Source organism: Cyprinodon tularosa, unplaced genomic scaffold (assembly GCF_016077235.1).
Source record: "Cyprinodon tularosa strain WSP-4 unplaced genomic scaffold, ASM1607723v1 ctg556, whole genome shotgun sequence".
NCBI lineage: Eukaryota > Metazoa > Chordata > Actinopteri > Cyprinodontiformes > Cyprinodontidae > Cyprinodon > Cyprinodon tularosa.
The window spans coordinates 135,766-149,911 of record NW_024039292.1 but is presented as its reverse complement, the minus strand read 5'-3'; the positions used below and the strand labels follow the sequence as shown (position 1 = coordinate 149,911).

At 37.8% G+C, this 14,146-nt stretch overlaps 2 protein-coding genes across 2 annotated transcripts; one reads left to right on the top strand and one right to left on the bottom strand.

Annotated features, from left to right (window-relative positions):
- The first annotated feature begins 202 nt into the window (after positions 1 to 202).
- On the top strand, positions 203 to 1,897 carry LOC119796676. Its single transcript, XM_038305327.1, has 2 exons — positions 203 to 1,070; positions 1,240 to 1,897. The coding sequence occupies exons 1-2, from the start codon at positions 228 to 230 to the stop codon at positions 1,564 to 1,566; spliced, it is 1,170 nt and encodes a 389-aa protein (XP_038161255.1). The 5' UTR covers positions 203 to 227; the 3' UTR covers positions 1,567 to 1,897.
- Positions 1,898 to 3,255: 1,358 nt separating this feature from the next.
- LOC119796675 lies at positions 3,256 to 6,597 on the bottom strand. The gene is made up of 4 exons (XM_038305326.1): positions 5,941 to 6,597; positions 5,267 to 5,518; positions 4,404 to 4,523; positions 3,256 to 3,612 (listed from the first exon to the last, which is right to left on the bottom strand). The coding sequence occupies exons 1-4, from the start codon at positions 6,595 to 6,597 to the stop codon at positions 3,256 to 3,258; spliced, it is 1,386 nt and encodes a 461-aa protein (XP_038161254.1).
- Between the last annotated feature and the right edge of the window lie 7,549 nt (positions 6,598 to 14,146).

The following is a 14,146-nucleotide window of genomic DNA, read 5'->3' as shown; positions in this document are numbered from 1 at the left end:
AAAAAAAAACTTTTGCGAGATCTCGCAAAAGTATTGCGAGATCTTGCAAACGTTTTGCGAGATCTCGCAAAAGTATTGCGAGATCTCGCAAACGTTTTGCGAGATCTCGCAAAGTAAAACAGATGTCCTGATTCACACTCCTTGCTGGTTAGTGGCGGTATTGCACCACATAGTTGTTTGCCAACCGGCATTAAATAGAAGAAGAAGAAGTAAACAGACACAAAACAATGGAGGCGCAAACAGATCATCCATGGGAGAAGTTTATTCATTTCTATTTTAGTATTGGCCTGACATATAAAGACATCAAATCCGTACTTGGATGTAGACATGGATTCGACATTAGTGAGAGACATTTGAAAAGATTACTCAGGGCGAGGGGACTTTCTCGTCGTAAAGAATACAGTGATCTTGCGGTCCTGGTGGAATTCATCAGTAACGAGCTACAGTTCTCTGGTCAGCTTCATGGGTACCGGTGGATGTACGCAAAGTGCAGAGAGCATGGACTACTCGTTAAGAAGGAGGATGTGAGGTTGGTGCTGAAGGAGCTAGATCCTAGAGGAGTTTCTTTAAGGCAAGCAAGACGCCTAAGACGACGGAGCTACTTTTCGAGAGGGCCTAACTTCATTTGGCACATGGACAGCTATGACAAGCTGAAGCCATATGGCTTTTGTATCAACGGAAGCATTGACGGTTTTTCGAGAAAAATCATCTGGCTTAATGTCTATACCACGAGTAGTGACCCCAAGTTGATTGGGGGTTATTACGTTGATGCAGTCCAACGTTTAGGGGGCTGCCCTAGGATTGTGAGAGGCGATTTAGGGACTGAAAACGGCCATGTTAGAGGCTTTCAGCGGTTCCTCGTCCCGTTTCATCCAGACGGCACTGTTGATAGCTACCTGGAGGGAGCAAGCACCGCCAATCAGAGGATCGAGTGTTGGTGGGGTTTTCTGCGAAACCAGTGCGTGGAGTTCTGGTTATCCTTGTTTGCAGACATCAGAGACACTGGATATTTTGACGGCGGGTTTCTGGACAAGGCTATCCTTCAGTTTTGTTGCATGGGACTGATCCAGGTGAGTTTTGTGTTTTGACGTAAATGTGTGTGAGACTGAGGAGAGAGAAAGCTGGAGGGAGCAGGGGAGAGGAGAGAAAGAAAGGCCAATTTTGGATACGTTTTTGAACTATTTTAAGTTTACATGTATGTACAGTTCCTCCTAAATGTATTTTGTGTATTTTTAACAGGATGAACTGGAGGACACTGTCCAAGTTTGGAATGCACACACCATCAGACCATCGAAAAACATCAGTGTCCCCAGTGGTAGACCGAATGTGATGTATGCCTTGCCTCAACTCTATGGGACCAGAGACTTTCTATCCCTTGTTGAAGATGAACATATTCAGTTGTGCAAAGACGAATGTGTTTTTCGGCAGCTGATACCATGTGATCCAGATGTGTATGGACTATGCAACATCTTAATGTCGGAGTCACATCTGACTCTACCAAGAGATCCTTATCAGGCTGTGAACCTGTACAGGCACCTAAGAGAGGCCATCACTGCAGCTATTTAAGTCAGGAATATTTAAAATGCCCTGTAGGGGAACAATTAATACCAAACCATTTTAATAGCTGATTATTCATTTAAATTATTTTTTGTTAACATTTCACAAAATGTTTTCTATGTCTTAGATGTAAATAACCATCAGTATCAGCCTGTGTGCAGTGACAAATTAATAGTGAAGATACAGTATCTGTGAATAAAGCCACACATTTTAATGTTAGTGTAGCGGAATTCTTTTTTAATTTTTCTGTATGTAAAACATTTACAAACATTTGAAACCCTGAGGTAATGTAAACTTTGCCAAATCTGACTAGTTTGTCAATAAAAAAAAGTTATACAAACATTCAAGGTCACTTCTTGGGCAAATGCACTCACATAAAAAAATACATGTGATAGCATGAAGTTACAGTAGTACATTAGATCAATATGATGGAAACATTGTAATAATTCAGAAGGGCATATTACACAGACAAACTCAGCTTATACATTTTGTAAACAGGAACACCGGATAGATATCTTCGTATTGAGTTTTAAACTGCTTCTGAATAAGCAACTAACTGGCATGACTTCAAAAGGAACAATCACTAATTCTACCAGTGATTAACAATTCTGTAAATAACAGAATATCACCCTTATATGCTTTTAAGGAAAAGAAGTCCAGCATAGAAAAACTGAGGGCTTAGATTTAAAATAATCAACAGAAAGCTGCAGTCAATTTTCAAGTATAATTTAAAATATAAAATCTGTTAAAAAATGGAGGTGTATTATTGCACCAGTTTATCAAAACAAATAAAGTGCATGCTGAAAAGGAAATGAGACTGCGTATCATGATGTCAGTGCATCAGATGTTTAAATGACTCAAAACATAAAATACTTAAAAATAATTCGATTATCAACCATTGTCCTGAGGCAGTTATTCTTGGCTAGTTAACACCTGTCCCACATTTAAATGTTGTCCATTTCTAAGTAATTGCTAGGAAAGGATATTGTCAAACTCTGTCCGTCCGAAAAATTTCTGGGTATTAAGAACTGTATGTAACATGGCACATCAATTGTAGGCTCCACAGGTATGTAGCAACAGGCCTTCTGTTGAGGCCAGTTTCAAGCATTAAAAGCTAACCATAATCTTCTCAACACATATAACTTGCAGGAACTGTGCAGGAGCGTAGGATTTTCTAAGCTTTTGCTTGATCAGCATTTTTCACATAAACGTTGAGATGGTTTAAGGTTGTTTGTTTCTCTTTGAGACAGCACCACCTTATTAGTTTCAAGCAATTGCATTACTCTTTTGCCCGTAGGCTTCTTTAACTCATAAAAACACTCAACCTCACTTTCCTTATCTGGTAGTTAACCCTTCCACAACAGTGATCAAGGGTGTGGAGAGGCAATCTACTAATAAATTGGGGCTCTCTGGAGAATTGCTTTGTGTGCCATTAGTTCTTGGCAGGCTTCATGGTGATTTCTCTGGGACCGGTAGGCAATGGGAACCCAATCCGTGTGAAAATGGTCAAGCAAGTGCCTTTGATCACTTTCATTCCAGTGTTCCCTGAAGAGGCCTTCGCAAACAGCTGATCTCTCAATGGGAGGGGGTGTTGTAGAAATGGCAATGACATCAGGTGTCTGTAATCAACATGGTCAATTCCATTGATGCATGCTAAAATAAAAGCCATTGATAGCTTTACTGGCATAACACCATGATCTACAAATCCTTTAACCCAAATCCGTCCAACTGCTTGCCATTCCACTCAGAAAAATCTGGCCTAAGCCTTGGAACTCGCCCTGTTTCTCCTTCACACTGTTCAAGAAATTGCTCCCAGAAGGCTGTGTACACCTCCCTAGACACTCCGGCATCATCAATAGCTTTTTCGTTGACAAAGTCCATCTTTAAAGTCATATTCAGGATGCTGCTGTCAGTAAATACAGGCAAAAGATCATCAACAACCTTTATCCTGCAAACTGAAGCACGCCGTGTGGTCTGGGGACTTCCTGGGTTGCTGTCTGTTGGCATGTGGCTGCTTGAATGAGAGGGCAAATTGAAATTTAGCCCACTGTCCAGCTAGAAGAACAAAACACACAATTAAAAATCAGAATTGTCAAAGAATAAAGCAGAGGCCAAAGTATCCTAAATTTTGGCATATTTGTTAGAAGGTTACTGATTACCAACTAGGTTATCTATGCGCCTAAGATGTCATAATGTAAAAACAATGTTATTCATGTGAAGATACCTGGCAGTGGAGTCACACCAGAGTATGGTGTTTTCAGACGTCAACTAGAGCGCACCAGAGTTCGGCTAGAGCTAAACTGAGACCATCTCTTCAGGCGGCACTAGTTTATTAAGCATTAGAGTGCGATTGTGCTATCATACTGTGTCAAACTGGACCATATTTAAGTCAATCTAAATTTAGATTGACCTAAAGATCGAGGTGAGAAAAAACACCCTAAGATAAGAATTCCTTTAATATCACAAATTAACAAAATTTGGGTTCTAACAAAGCTTAAAACTACAGCCTATTTCTGTAAAAAATGCTTTATTGGATTTATATCACATTTGTAATTAAAGTGAGAATGCATCAAACATTAGAAGATATTGGGAGATATATTGGAAGATATTAATTTATTTTATTTACTTCTCTGATTTCTTTTTCACCGACGATTTTTATTTCTCCCCACTAGGGGGTTCTGTAGCACCCTCAGCCCCCTGGGGCCTTCATCTCAAGCATATTTTTATGAGACCATGTTACAAACTGCACCCCTTCTCACACTGGTTTCTGTTCAAAATTTGTGATCTCCTACCACAATAATAGTTAACACTGATGACATCAATTTGTTTGAAGTGGTGTGTCTTACCTGGGCAGCTTGCACTGCTTCCTCGTGTATGGACTGCTGCTCATCCAGGTTAAGCAGGCCATCACCTGAAGGGAGTAGAAGCTCTATCACCTGTGTAGGAGCACCACCCAACTCTGTCCTCTAAAGAATACAATAAAAGACAGCAGATACATTAACCCTAAAATCAGATTTATTTTCAAAAAAGTTTTTCATAATTACTTTTGTGCATGAGCATAACTTCCAGTCAACATCAGGAACACTCCAGACAATGTTAAGAAGTCCACTTAGGTTTTAGGATAAAAATTAAAATATTTTACATATTAGAGACATAACAGTACAATAAAGTTATAAGTCAAAGATAAAATTGCTGCACAATTCTAGTAATTAGACGAAAGGACTTAACTGACTCCCAATTTCATTAAATATAAAAATTAGTATTTGTTTTTAATACCCCATCAAACATGTGATATTAAAATTCAAAACATCCATCCATCCAACCATTTTCTGACCCGCTAAATCCTTCATGGGGTCGCTGGGCTCTATCTCCAGCATTCACTGGGTGAGAGGCGGGGGTTCACCCTGGACAGGTCGCCGGTCTGTCGCAGGGCAACACATAGACACAGGACAAACAACCATTCACGCACACACTCACACCTAAGGACAATTTAGAGGAGCCAGTTAACAGTCATGTTTATGGACTGTGGGAGGAAGCCAGAGTACCTGGAGACAACCCATGCATGCACAGGGAGAAAATGCAAACTCCATGCAGAAAGACCCAGGATTGGATTTGAGCCCAGAACCTTCTTGCTGCAAGGCAACAGCGCTACCCACTGTGCAACCCCAAAATGTATATCTTTATTAAGAAATTGTAAACAAAATATTACCTGTGTGTCATCCTCATCAACATGTTTTAAATTGATAACCACCACATCATCGTCCGAATCCCACACAAGTGTATCTGCCTCGTCAAACAAGGGGCCCGGTTCCGGTAAAGTGACGTCACTCGTGTTTTCTCTTCCGTCAATGCTGCTATTTTTTGTGTCTGTTGGGGTTGACTGAAAGGGATGTGATGGACCTGGACTTTGTGCTGTCTCATCCTCAGATATTTTCCTTAACCTTTTTGATCTTTGTTGCATCTGAAAACAAATCAAAGACACAGTGCTTTAATTTCTTCAGTAGTAATCAAAAAAATAAATGCTGTGTAACAATACATGTTAAAACACAAAATCTATTAAAGGGGTGGTTGAACATACTGACAAATTGACCTATGTAATAATACTTAGTCATATGAATATGACTATTCCCTTCATTCAGCAGCACCTGACGTTTTTTTGAACCATGAAGCAGCTCAGTAAACACAATGGAGGTGAACGCACGTTCCTCAAAACTTAAACACATCATCCAACAACTACAATACTTACCTCACTGTATATATAGATGGACAATTGTAATAAAGTTAGGGACAAGAGTCACTAACTTTATTAGTGACTCTTGTCCCCTTAACATCTGTCCATGTCAGTATCGTTATATTATTTATTACAAATATATGTGCATATACCTGGGCGCTTCCGTCACTATCAGTTGAATATGAACTATCCTGCAGATCTGTGATGACTGACTGAGATCCATCTTCAAACTGACCATTTTCCTCAGATGAGTGATCTTTTGGAGCTCCCTCTTTAGTACAGATGTAAAATCTGAGAAGTTTTAGTTTAGTTTGTTCATACATTTGGCCAACAGTGTGATTAAAGGGAATCTTGTTCCTTTTAAAATCGCAGATGTCAAACGTGAAGTCTTCAGCTCGCCCTTTTGTGGACTGCCCATCAGGAAAAAATAGTTCTTTTCCTAATTCCATGATCTGAGCAACAGTAGCTGTTTTTGCCATTGTAGAATGTCTCGTGCCTCCCCCACTGTTGGTCCGTACTTGACTGTATCCATTAATGCCAAAATGAAGCCATCCAATTTCAACCTTTCTTGAAGCCTTCTCTCCTGCCCTATTTCTTTCTCTGGCCATGGTATTTTGGAGTTCGTCTGGGGTTCCACTCGGTGATCCTCTTGTCTTTGATTTCATTTTGCGTGCCCCTATTTTATATTTCAATCTCTCTAAAAGAGTGTCTTTACTGATGCTTTGGCACTGTGTTTGTTCACAGAAAGATAGCACAGCTACTCTATCACCATATGTGTTTATGTATTTTGACATTTGCTCATCACTCATGATGAGAAAACACTGCTTTGTCAACTGGCAAACAGAAGAGGAGAAACACTAGTGTCAGTACAAAGTGCATTTGTATATATTTGGTGTTTCAGTATGGTTTTTATTCCTTTGCTTTTTAAGATGCTTCAAGACATTCTGAAATATAGTTTAGTGCTAATGTACCTTGACCTTGTTATGGTTGCACTTGGTTAGCAAGGTCACCCCAGTCTCGTTAACTTATATTCAGTGTAGTTGCAGATTGTTTAGAAAAAGTTTTAAAAAGCCCTATAAAATATACGTGTTAGCAATTCGTTCTGACACAAGTCAACTTTTGTGCATTAAATAATTTCATTAATCACTGCAATTAATTGCACCATTTAATTTGGAAGATGAGGATTCCTTGAGTTCAGCATGGAAAAATTAAAAACTTCTGTGAGTTGACGTTCTCATTTCATGGGAACAAAAACATTGTGCGTCCAGGTTATCTCAACATGAAAAAAGCGAACACCCTGGACCCTGTGTGAGTTAAGCTATATAACTAAAACTCCACCTATAACCAAGTATCTTATAGACAGGTATAGATTTATCTATGAATTTGCATACACAACCCATTTATGAATGAATGCATTTAATCAATTTATCCTTATGGTTAATCATTTAAAATAAATATTTAATTTGCTAACTTGAATATCAATTATTCAAATTTATTTGAAATGTACTCTACATTAATTAATGTATGTTTCAGAAAGGTAGTCATCCTAATAAAGTAAAAAAAAAAAGTGTCACAGACCTTTATATAGTCGTTAGTTGTTATTTATTTTATAGTTTTACTCTGATGCTTGATAAAATAGTCAAGAAATGCAGATTGGAAAGGATTCCAACTGCTTGCAAGGTGTACTTTGCTAAATAAATTCAATTCGATTAAATTTTATTTATATAGTGCCAATTCATTAAAACATGTCATCTTAAAGGAATAGTACACCCAAAACATGATTAGCCTTCATTTTCTACTCACTCCCATGCTGAACAACACCCTGGAGTACTTTTTTGATATCTCAAATACATCTGGAGATCTGGGAGGCTTCTTGCTGTCTGCTGACATTCAAATAATGGAGGTCTATGGTGACCGAGACAGAAAGGTCCATAAAAGTCCACAAAAAACGTGTCAATATTCCTCCATACTGCTCGTCCAATGTATTCCAAGTTTCCTGAGTGGGTAGCATCCAGAATTTACTCGAAACGAAGTCATTTAGAATGTTTTTAGAGCATAAACAGTAGTGGCTTTGCAGCAATCCCGCATACTGAGCAAGCATGAAGCGACATTACACTGTAAATAAAGCTCACCAGGACAAGCTTTGCTCTTTAAACCACCCGTGCCTGAAAACATGTCGGCTCTATTAATTTCACAAATTTTATACTATGATAAATCACTGGCAAGGAACGTTAACAAGCTGGTAATGACGATACAGGTTTTCGGAAATAAAAATCAACCAGACTTGACAGTCAACAGTATGCTCGACCAGCCAGGGAGTTCAAAGTTACCAGTTTTATCCTCTACTCAAGTTTCATGATATCATGTTAACATTGTTATTAGGCTAGTATGCATTCACTATAATTGCAAGAAAAACAATCATGCATTTCTACAATTCTACGAATAATACCAATATTAGCTAACGATAGCATACTATTCACGAAGCTATTCACTCTACTTTCGTCACGAATGCCTTGTTGCTAAATTTACGTCAGGTTATTTAATGGATTGTTTACTGACCTTGTCTCTCTTCATTCGTGTAATGTCGTCTTTTGGGACTTCTCTAGAAATTAAGAACCTCTCCAAATCGTCCTCCATGGTTGTAGCTGACAGATGGGCGTTTTATCCTTTTCGCTTTGCGCCTCCGCTGTTGTGTGTCTGGTTTACTTCCGGTTCGCCCCCGTATGTTCAATTTCCGGTTTGCCGACGTAGAAAACCTTTTTTTAATCTTTTCAAATGTCTCTCACTAATGTCAAATCCATGTCTGCAGCCGAGTGTGGATTTAATGTCTTTATATGTCAGGCCAATACTAAAATAGAAATGAATAAACTTCTCCGATTGATGGTCTGTTAACTTCTTCTTCTTCTTCTTCTTCTTCTTCTTCTTCTTCTTCTTCTTCTATTTAATGGCGGTTGGCAAACAACTATGTGGTGCAGGTGGAAGGCCGGAAAGATTGCATGTGGATGGTCGTTTGGTGCATGGCGCGTGTTTTGAAGCTGCTTATGGAGAAATGTCTTGGGCCGTGAGTAGTGAGGAAACAGGAAGCGATTCTTGTGGGATGGAAGAGGGAAATAGTGACAATGAAGGTTGGAAGATAGCAACATCAAAAAATGAGAAAAAGCGGAAAAAACAGAGATCAGTTCAAGGGGAATCTAGTTCAGAACAATCCAGTGATGATCATTCCATACATTCCACAGCACAACAAAATGAATTCAAAGTCATATTCAAAGTCGTTAATCAGGCAGACTCTTTTACAAATTGGAATCCGGTTCACTTAACAAAAACCATCAATAAACTTGTCGGAGAAGTCAGAGGTGCCAGAATTCTGTACAGTGGAGACCTGCTAATTATCTGCAGAGACAGCGCCCAGCAAGGCAAAGCAATACGGATCAACAAAATTGACGGGATAAGAGTTCAGTGCAGCTTAATGGAGAACAAAAAGTTCAGCAGGGGAGTCATTGGAGGAGTTCCTCTAAAAATTTCTGAAAAAGAGATTCTGGAAAACATAAGAGGTGCAAAAGTAAAAGAAGTAAAACGGTTAAAAACAACAAGAAACGGAGAAAGATCTGACAGTTTATCTGTGCTAATTAAATTCGAAGAAGAGCAATTACCAAGCAAAGTATTCATCGGTTACATAAGCTATAATGTCAAAATCTACAATCCTCCACCATTGAGATGTTTCAAATGCCAAAAATTCGGTCACATTGCAGCAGTTTGTAAAGGGAAACAGAGGTGTGGAAGGTGTGCAGGAGAACATGAGTACGGAAAATGTGGAAAAGAAGCTAAAATAAAATGCTGTAATTGTGGTGGAGAACATACTGCTGCCTATCGCGGCTGTGAAGCAAGCAAAAGGTCTGAGGAAATTAAAAAAATGAAATTTGAGCTCGGAATAACCTACGCTGAAGCTGCAAAAAGGATCCCATCTCAGTCAGAAAAACCCAAACCTACAGTTCAACACACAGCAAATTCCAAACCTCTAGAGAAATCTCTAAAAATTGATGAAGACTCACTTATTGTTAAAAAGACAAATTTTGTTCTTTTCATGGTAGAAGTTATTAATTGTACTGCACAGACAACAAAAAAAACGGAAAAAATCAAAATAATAGTGAAGGCTGCAGAAAAATATCTGGACATTAAAGATTTGAACTGGGAGATGGTTGGAAGTATGATGGGAGGACCGATGGGACCATCAGAAACTGGCAGAGTTAAGATGACCTAGAGTAAATTAAAATTATATGGGCAAATGTGATTTAGTATTATGTTGGTTTAAGTTACACAGGTTTTTTTTTTTTTTTTTTTTTTTTTTTTTTTTTTTTTTTTTGGGGGGGTGAATCGTTTCCTGTTTTCTTGCTTTACTCCATATCAGTTGGTGGCGGTAATGCACAATTCACAAGTCTGCCAACCGCCATAAAATCCCATAAGAAGAAGAAGAACTATGTGGTGCAGGTAGGAGGAGGCAGAAAGCAACAGGTTGTCGGAAGGCCCTTTGGCATGTGGATGGTCGTTTGGTGCATGGCGCGTGTTTTGAAGCTGCTTATGGAGAAATGTCTTGGGCCGTGAGTAGTGAGGAAACAGGAAGCGATTCTTGTGGGATGGAAGAGGGAAATAGTGACAATGAAGGTTGGAAGATAGCAACATCAAAAAATGAGAAAAAGCGGAAAAAACAGAGATCAGTTCAAGGGGAATCTAGTTCAGAACAATCCAGTGATGATCATTCCATACATTCCACAGCACAACAAAATGAATTCAAAGTCATATTCAAAGTCGTTAATCAGGCAGACTCTTTTACAAATTGGAATCCGGTTCACTTAACAAAAACCATCAATAAACTTGTCGGAGAAGTCAGAGGTGCCAGAATTCTGTACAGTGGAGACCTGCTAATTAACTGCAGAGACAGCGCCCAGCAAGGCAAAGCAATACGGATCAACAAAATTGACGGGATAAGAGTTCAGTGCAGCCTAATGGAGAACAAAAAGATCAGCAGGGGAGTCATTGGAGGAGTTCCTCTAAAAATTTCTGAAAAAGAGATTCTGGAAAACATAAGCGGTGCAAAAGTAAAAGAAGTAAAACGGTTAAAAACAACAAGAAACGGAGAAAGATCTGACAGTTTATCAGTGCTAATTAAATTTGAGGAAGAGCAATTACCAAGCAAAGTATTCATCGGTTACATAAGCTATAATGTCAAAATCTACAATCCTCCACCATTGAGATGTTTCAAATGCCAAAAATTCGGTCACATTGCAGCAGTTTGTAAAGGGAAACAGAGGTGTGGAAGGTGTGCAGGAGAACATGAGTACGGAAAATGTGGAAAAGAAGCTAAAATAAAATGCTGTAATTGTGGTGGAGAACATACTGCTGCCTATCGCGGCTGTGAAGCAAGCAAAAGGTCTGAGGAAATTAAAAAAATGAAATTTGAGCTCGGAATAACCTACGCTGAAGCTGCAAAAAGGATCCCATCTCAGTCAGAAAAACCCAAACCTACAGTTCAACACACGGCAAATTCCAAACCTCTAGAGAATCAAAAAATTGATGAAGACTCACTTATTGTTAAAAAGACAAATTTTGTTCTTTTCATGGTAGAAGTAATTAATTGTACTGCACAGACAACAAAAAAAACGGAAAAAATCAAAATAATAGTGAAGGCTGCAGAAAAATATCTGGACATTAAAGATTTGAACTGGGAGATGGTTGGAAGTATGATGGGAGGACCGATGGGACCATCAGAAACTGGCAGAGTTAAGATGACCTAGAGTAAATTAAAAATTATATGGGCAAATGTGATTTAGTATTATGTTGGTTTAAGTTACACAGGTTTTTTTTTTTTTTTTTTTTTTTTTTTTTTTTTTTTTTTTTTTTTTTGGGGGGGGGGGGGGTGAATCGTTTTCTGTTTTCTTGCTTTACTCCATATCAGTTGGTGGCGGTAATGCACAATTCACAAGTCTGCCAACCGCCATAAAACCCCATAAGAAGAAGAAGAAGAAGAACTATGTGGTGCAATACCGCCACTAACCAGCAAGGAGTGTGGATCGCAAAACGTTTGCAAGATCTCGCAATACTTTTGCGAGATCTCGCAAAACGTTTGCAAGATCTCGCAATACTTTTGCGAGATCTCGCAAAAGTTTTTTTTTTCCTCCATGTCCCTTTAGGGGCTCCGTAGATTCCTGATCCTCCACGGACGGGTTGGTCGTTGGATCGCCAACTTGAAGAGGGAGGATTTGCCATCGAACGTCTGGCCAGAGAAATAAAACGTAATATGTAGCCAACATTTGGAAGAAGAACGTTTTCAAGATGAATTGTTCACTCGTCCGTTCCAGATCTGCACCGGAAATGGGATCCTACGCTACACTGCAAAAACGATCTAGAAATAAGTAAAAATGTCTTAAATGAAGTGTATTTACCCTTAATTTGAGTAGGTAAATTAGATAGTTTGCCAGTGGAATGAGTGATTTTACTCTTAAAATAAGATAATTAGATAATATGCACTTGAAATAAGACAATGCAATTGTGTTTTCTAATTTTAAGTGGAAATTGTCTTGTTCCATTGGCAAAATGTCTCTTTTACCTCCTCAATTCGAGAACAAATGCACTTATTATAAGAAAAAATGACTTATCTAGATTTAGATTTTTTGCAGTGTACCTCCAGGAGCTAATTTTTTCGGCTTTGGATTTAAACATAAATCTATTTTTTTTAGTTTGATGTTTTTCTTTCGGGTTAACCTTATGGTATATGGTGCTTAACCTAAAGAAAGAAAAAACTAAAATGCAGATAAACATGGTTTAATCATATTTTGTTGCTCTGAGCATGTCCGATGATGACGTCAGAGAAGCAGTTTAACAGTGAAAATGTAAAAAGCATCAAAAGTCATAAAAAAATTTTTCAAGGTGAGTGTTTCTCTGATTCTTTATTGAGTTAAAGATAGAAATAAGTAATTTTTTATTTGACCATAATTACATAATTTATTTAAACCTGGATGTATATCTGGTTGCGGATGTGCAAATGAACTGATGGAACAGATTGTGCTTCCGGGACGGATCGGGTAGTGACAGCCGCTAACTATCTTTCTGAGCCTTCATTTTTAATAAATAGTTAACTAAAGTCATGATAGAGTAAAGCTGCCTCTTGTGAAAAAATCATGGCTGGCTGGAAAAACGATGTAGAAATAAGTAAACATTTCTTAAATTAACTGCATTTATCCCTAATTTGAGTAGGTAAATAAGATCGCTTGCCAATGGAATGAGTATTTTTACTCTTAAAATAAGATAAAATCCGCTTAAAATAAGACAATGCAATTGCAATTGTCTTATTTTAAGTGTAAATTATCTTGTTCCATTGGCAAAATGTCTCTTTTACCTCCTCAATCCAGAAAAAATTCACTTATTTTAAGAAAAGATTACTTACCAAGATATTGCTTTTTTCCAGTGTACACTGCAAAAACAATCCAGAAATAAGTAAAAAATGGCTTAAATTAAGTATATTTAGCCTTAATTTGAGCAGGTAAATAAGATGATTTGCCAATGGAATGAGTATTTTCACTCTTAAAATAAGATAGTTAGATAATATTTACTTGAAATAAGACGATAAAATAGTTTTTTCTTATTTTAAAAGGAAATTGTCTTGTTCCATTGGCAAAGTGTCTTACTTACCTCCTCAAATCAAGAAAAAACACACTTATTTTAAGAAAAAATAACTTATTGAGATTTATATTTTTTGCAGTGTATAACATCAGTTTAATCTAGGTGCCATTACAGAGTCTTCCCTGCAGCAGCAGGTTATTACAGAGTGAGAAAAATGAACCAAATTCACCTCCTGGCTACTTAATCTAATGCTAACCAATGCTCGTTATTAGTTTAATCAGCTATGTTGGCTTGGTTGAACGTCTGCCTCCATGTTCACCAATCTGCTGTGATTGTGTAACAGCTGACTGCACTGGAAAAACGATCTAGAAATAAGTAAAAATGTCTTAAATTAAGTGTATTTCCCCTTAATTTGAATAGGTAAATGAGATAGTTTGCCAACGGAATGAGTATTTTTACACTGATAAATAAGATAACTAGATAATATGCACTTGAAATTAAACAATGCTATTCTGTTTTCTTATTTTAAGTGTAAATTGCCTTGTTCCATTGGCAAAATGTCTCTTTTACTTTTTAATCCAAGGGCAAATGCACTTATTTTAAGAAAAAAATGACTTGTCTAGATTTTGATTTTTTCCAGTGTGTGAACTATGGAGGTATTGATTATGAACGTTGTTCTTAGCTTCCTGCCATAGACTCAATGTACAGAATATTTTGATGGTTGCAACATGTGGTCATTTTTGT

Excerpts from the sequence above, each read along its gene's own strand:
- LOC119796676 (XM_038305327.1), top strand. The coding sequence starts at position 228 with ATGGAGGCGCAAACAGATCATCCATGGGAGAAGTTTATTCATTTCTAT. Across the intron at positions 1,071-1,239 it reads GTTGCATGGGACTGATCCAG|GATGAACTGGAGGACACTGT; the intron begins GTGAGTTTTGTG and ends TATTTTTAACAG.
- LOC119796675 (XM_038305326.1), bottom strand. The coding sequence starts at position 6,597 with ATGAGTGATGAGCAAATGTCAAAATACATAAACACATATGGTGATAGA. Across the intron at positions 4,524-5,266 it reads TTGATGAGGATGACACACAG|AGGACAGAGTTGGGTGGTGC; the intron begins GTAATATTTTGT and ends TGTATTCTTTAG. Across the intron at positions 3,613-4,403 it reads AAGCAGTGCAAGCTGCCCAG|CTGGACAGTGGGCTAAATTT; the intron begins GTAAGACACACC and ends TTGTTCTTCTAG.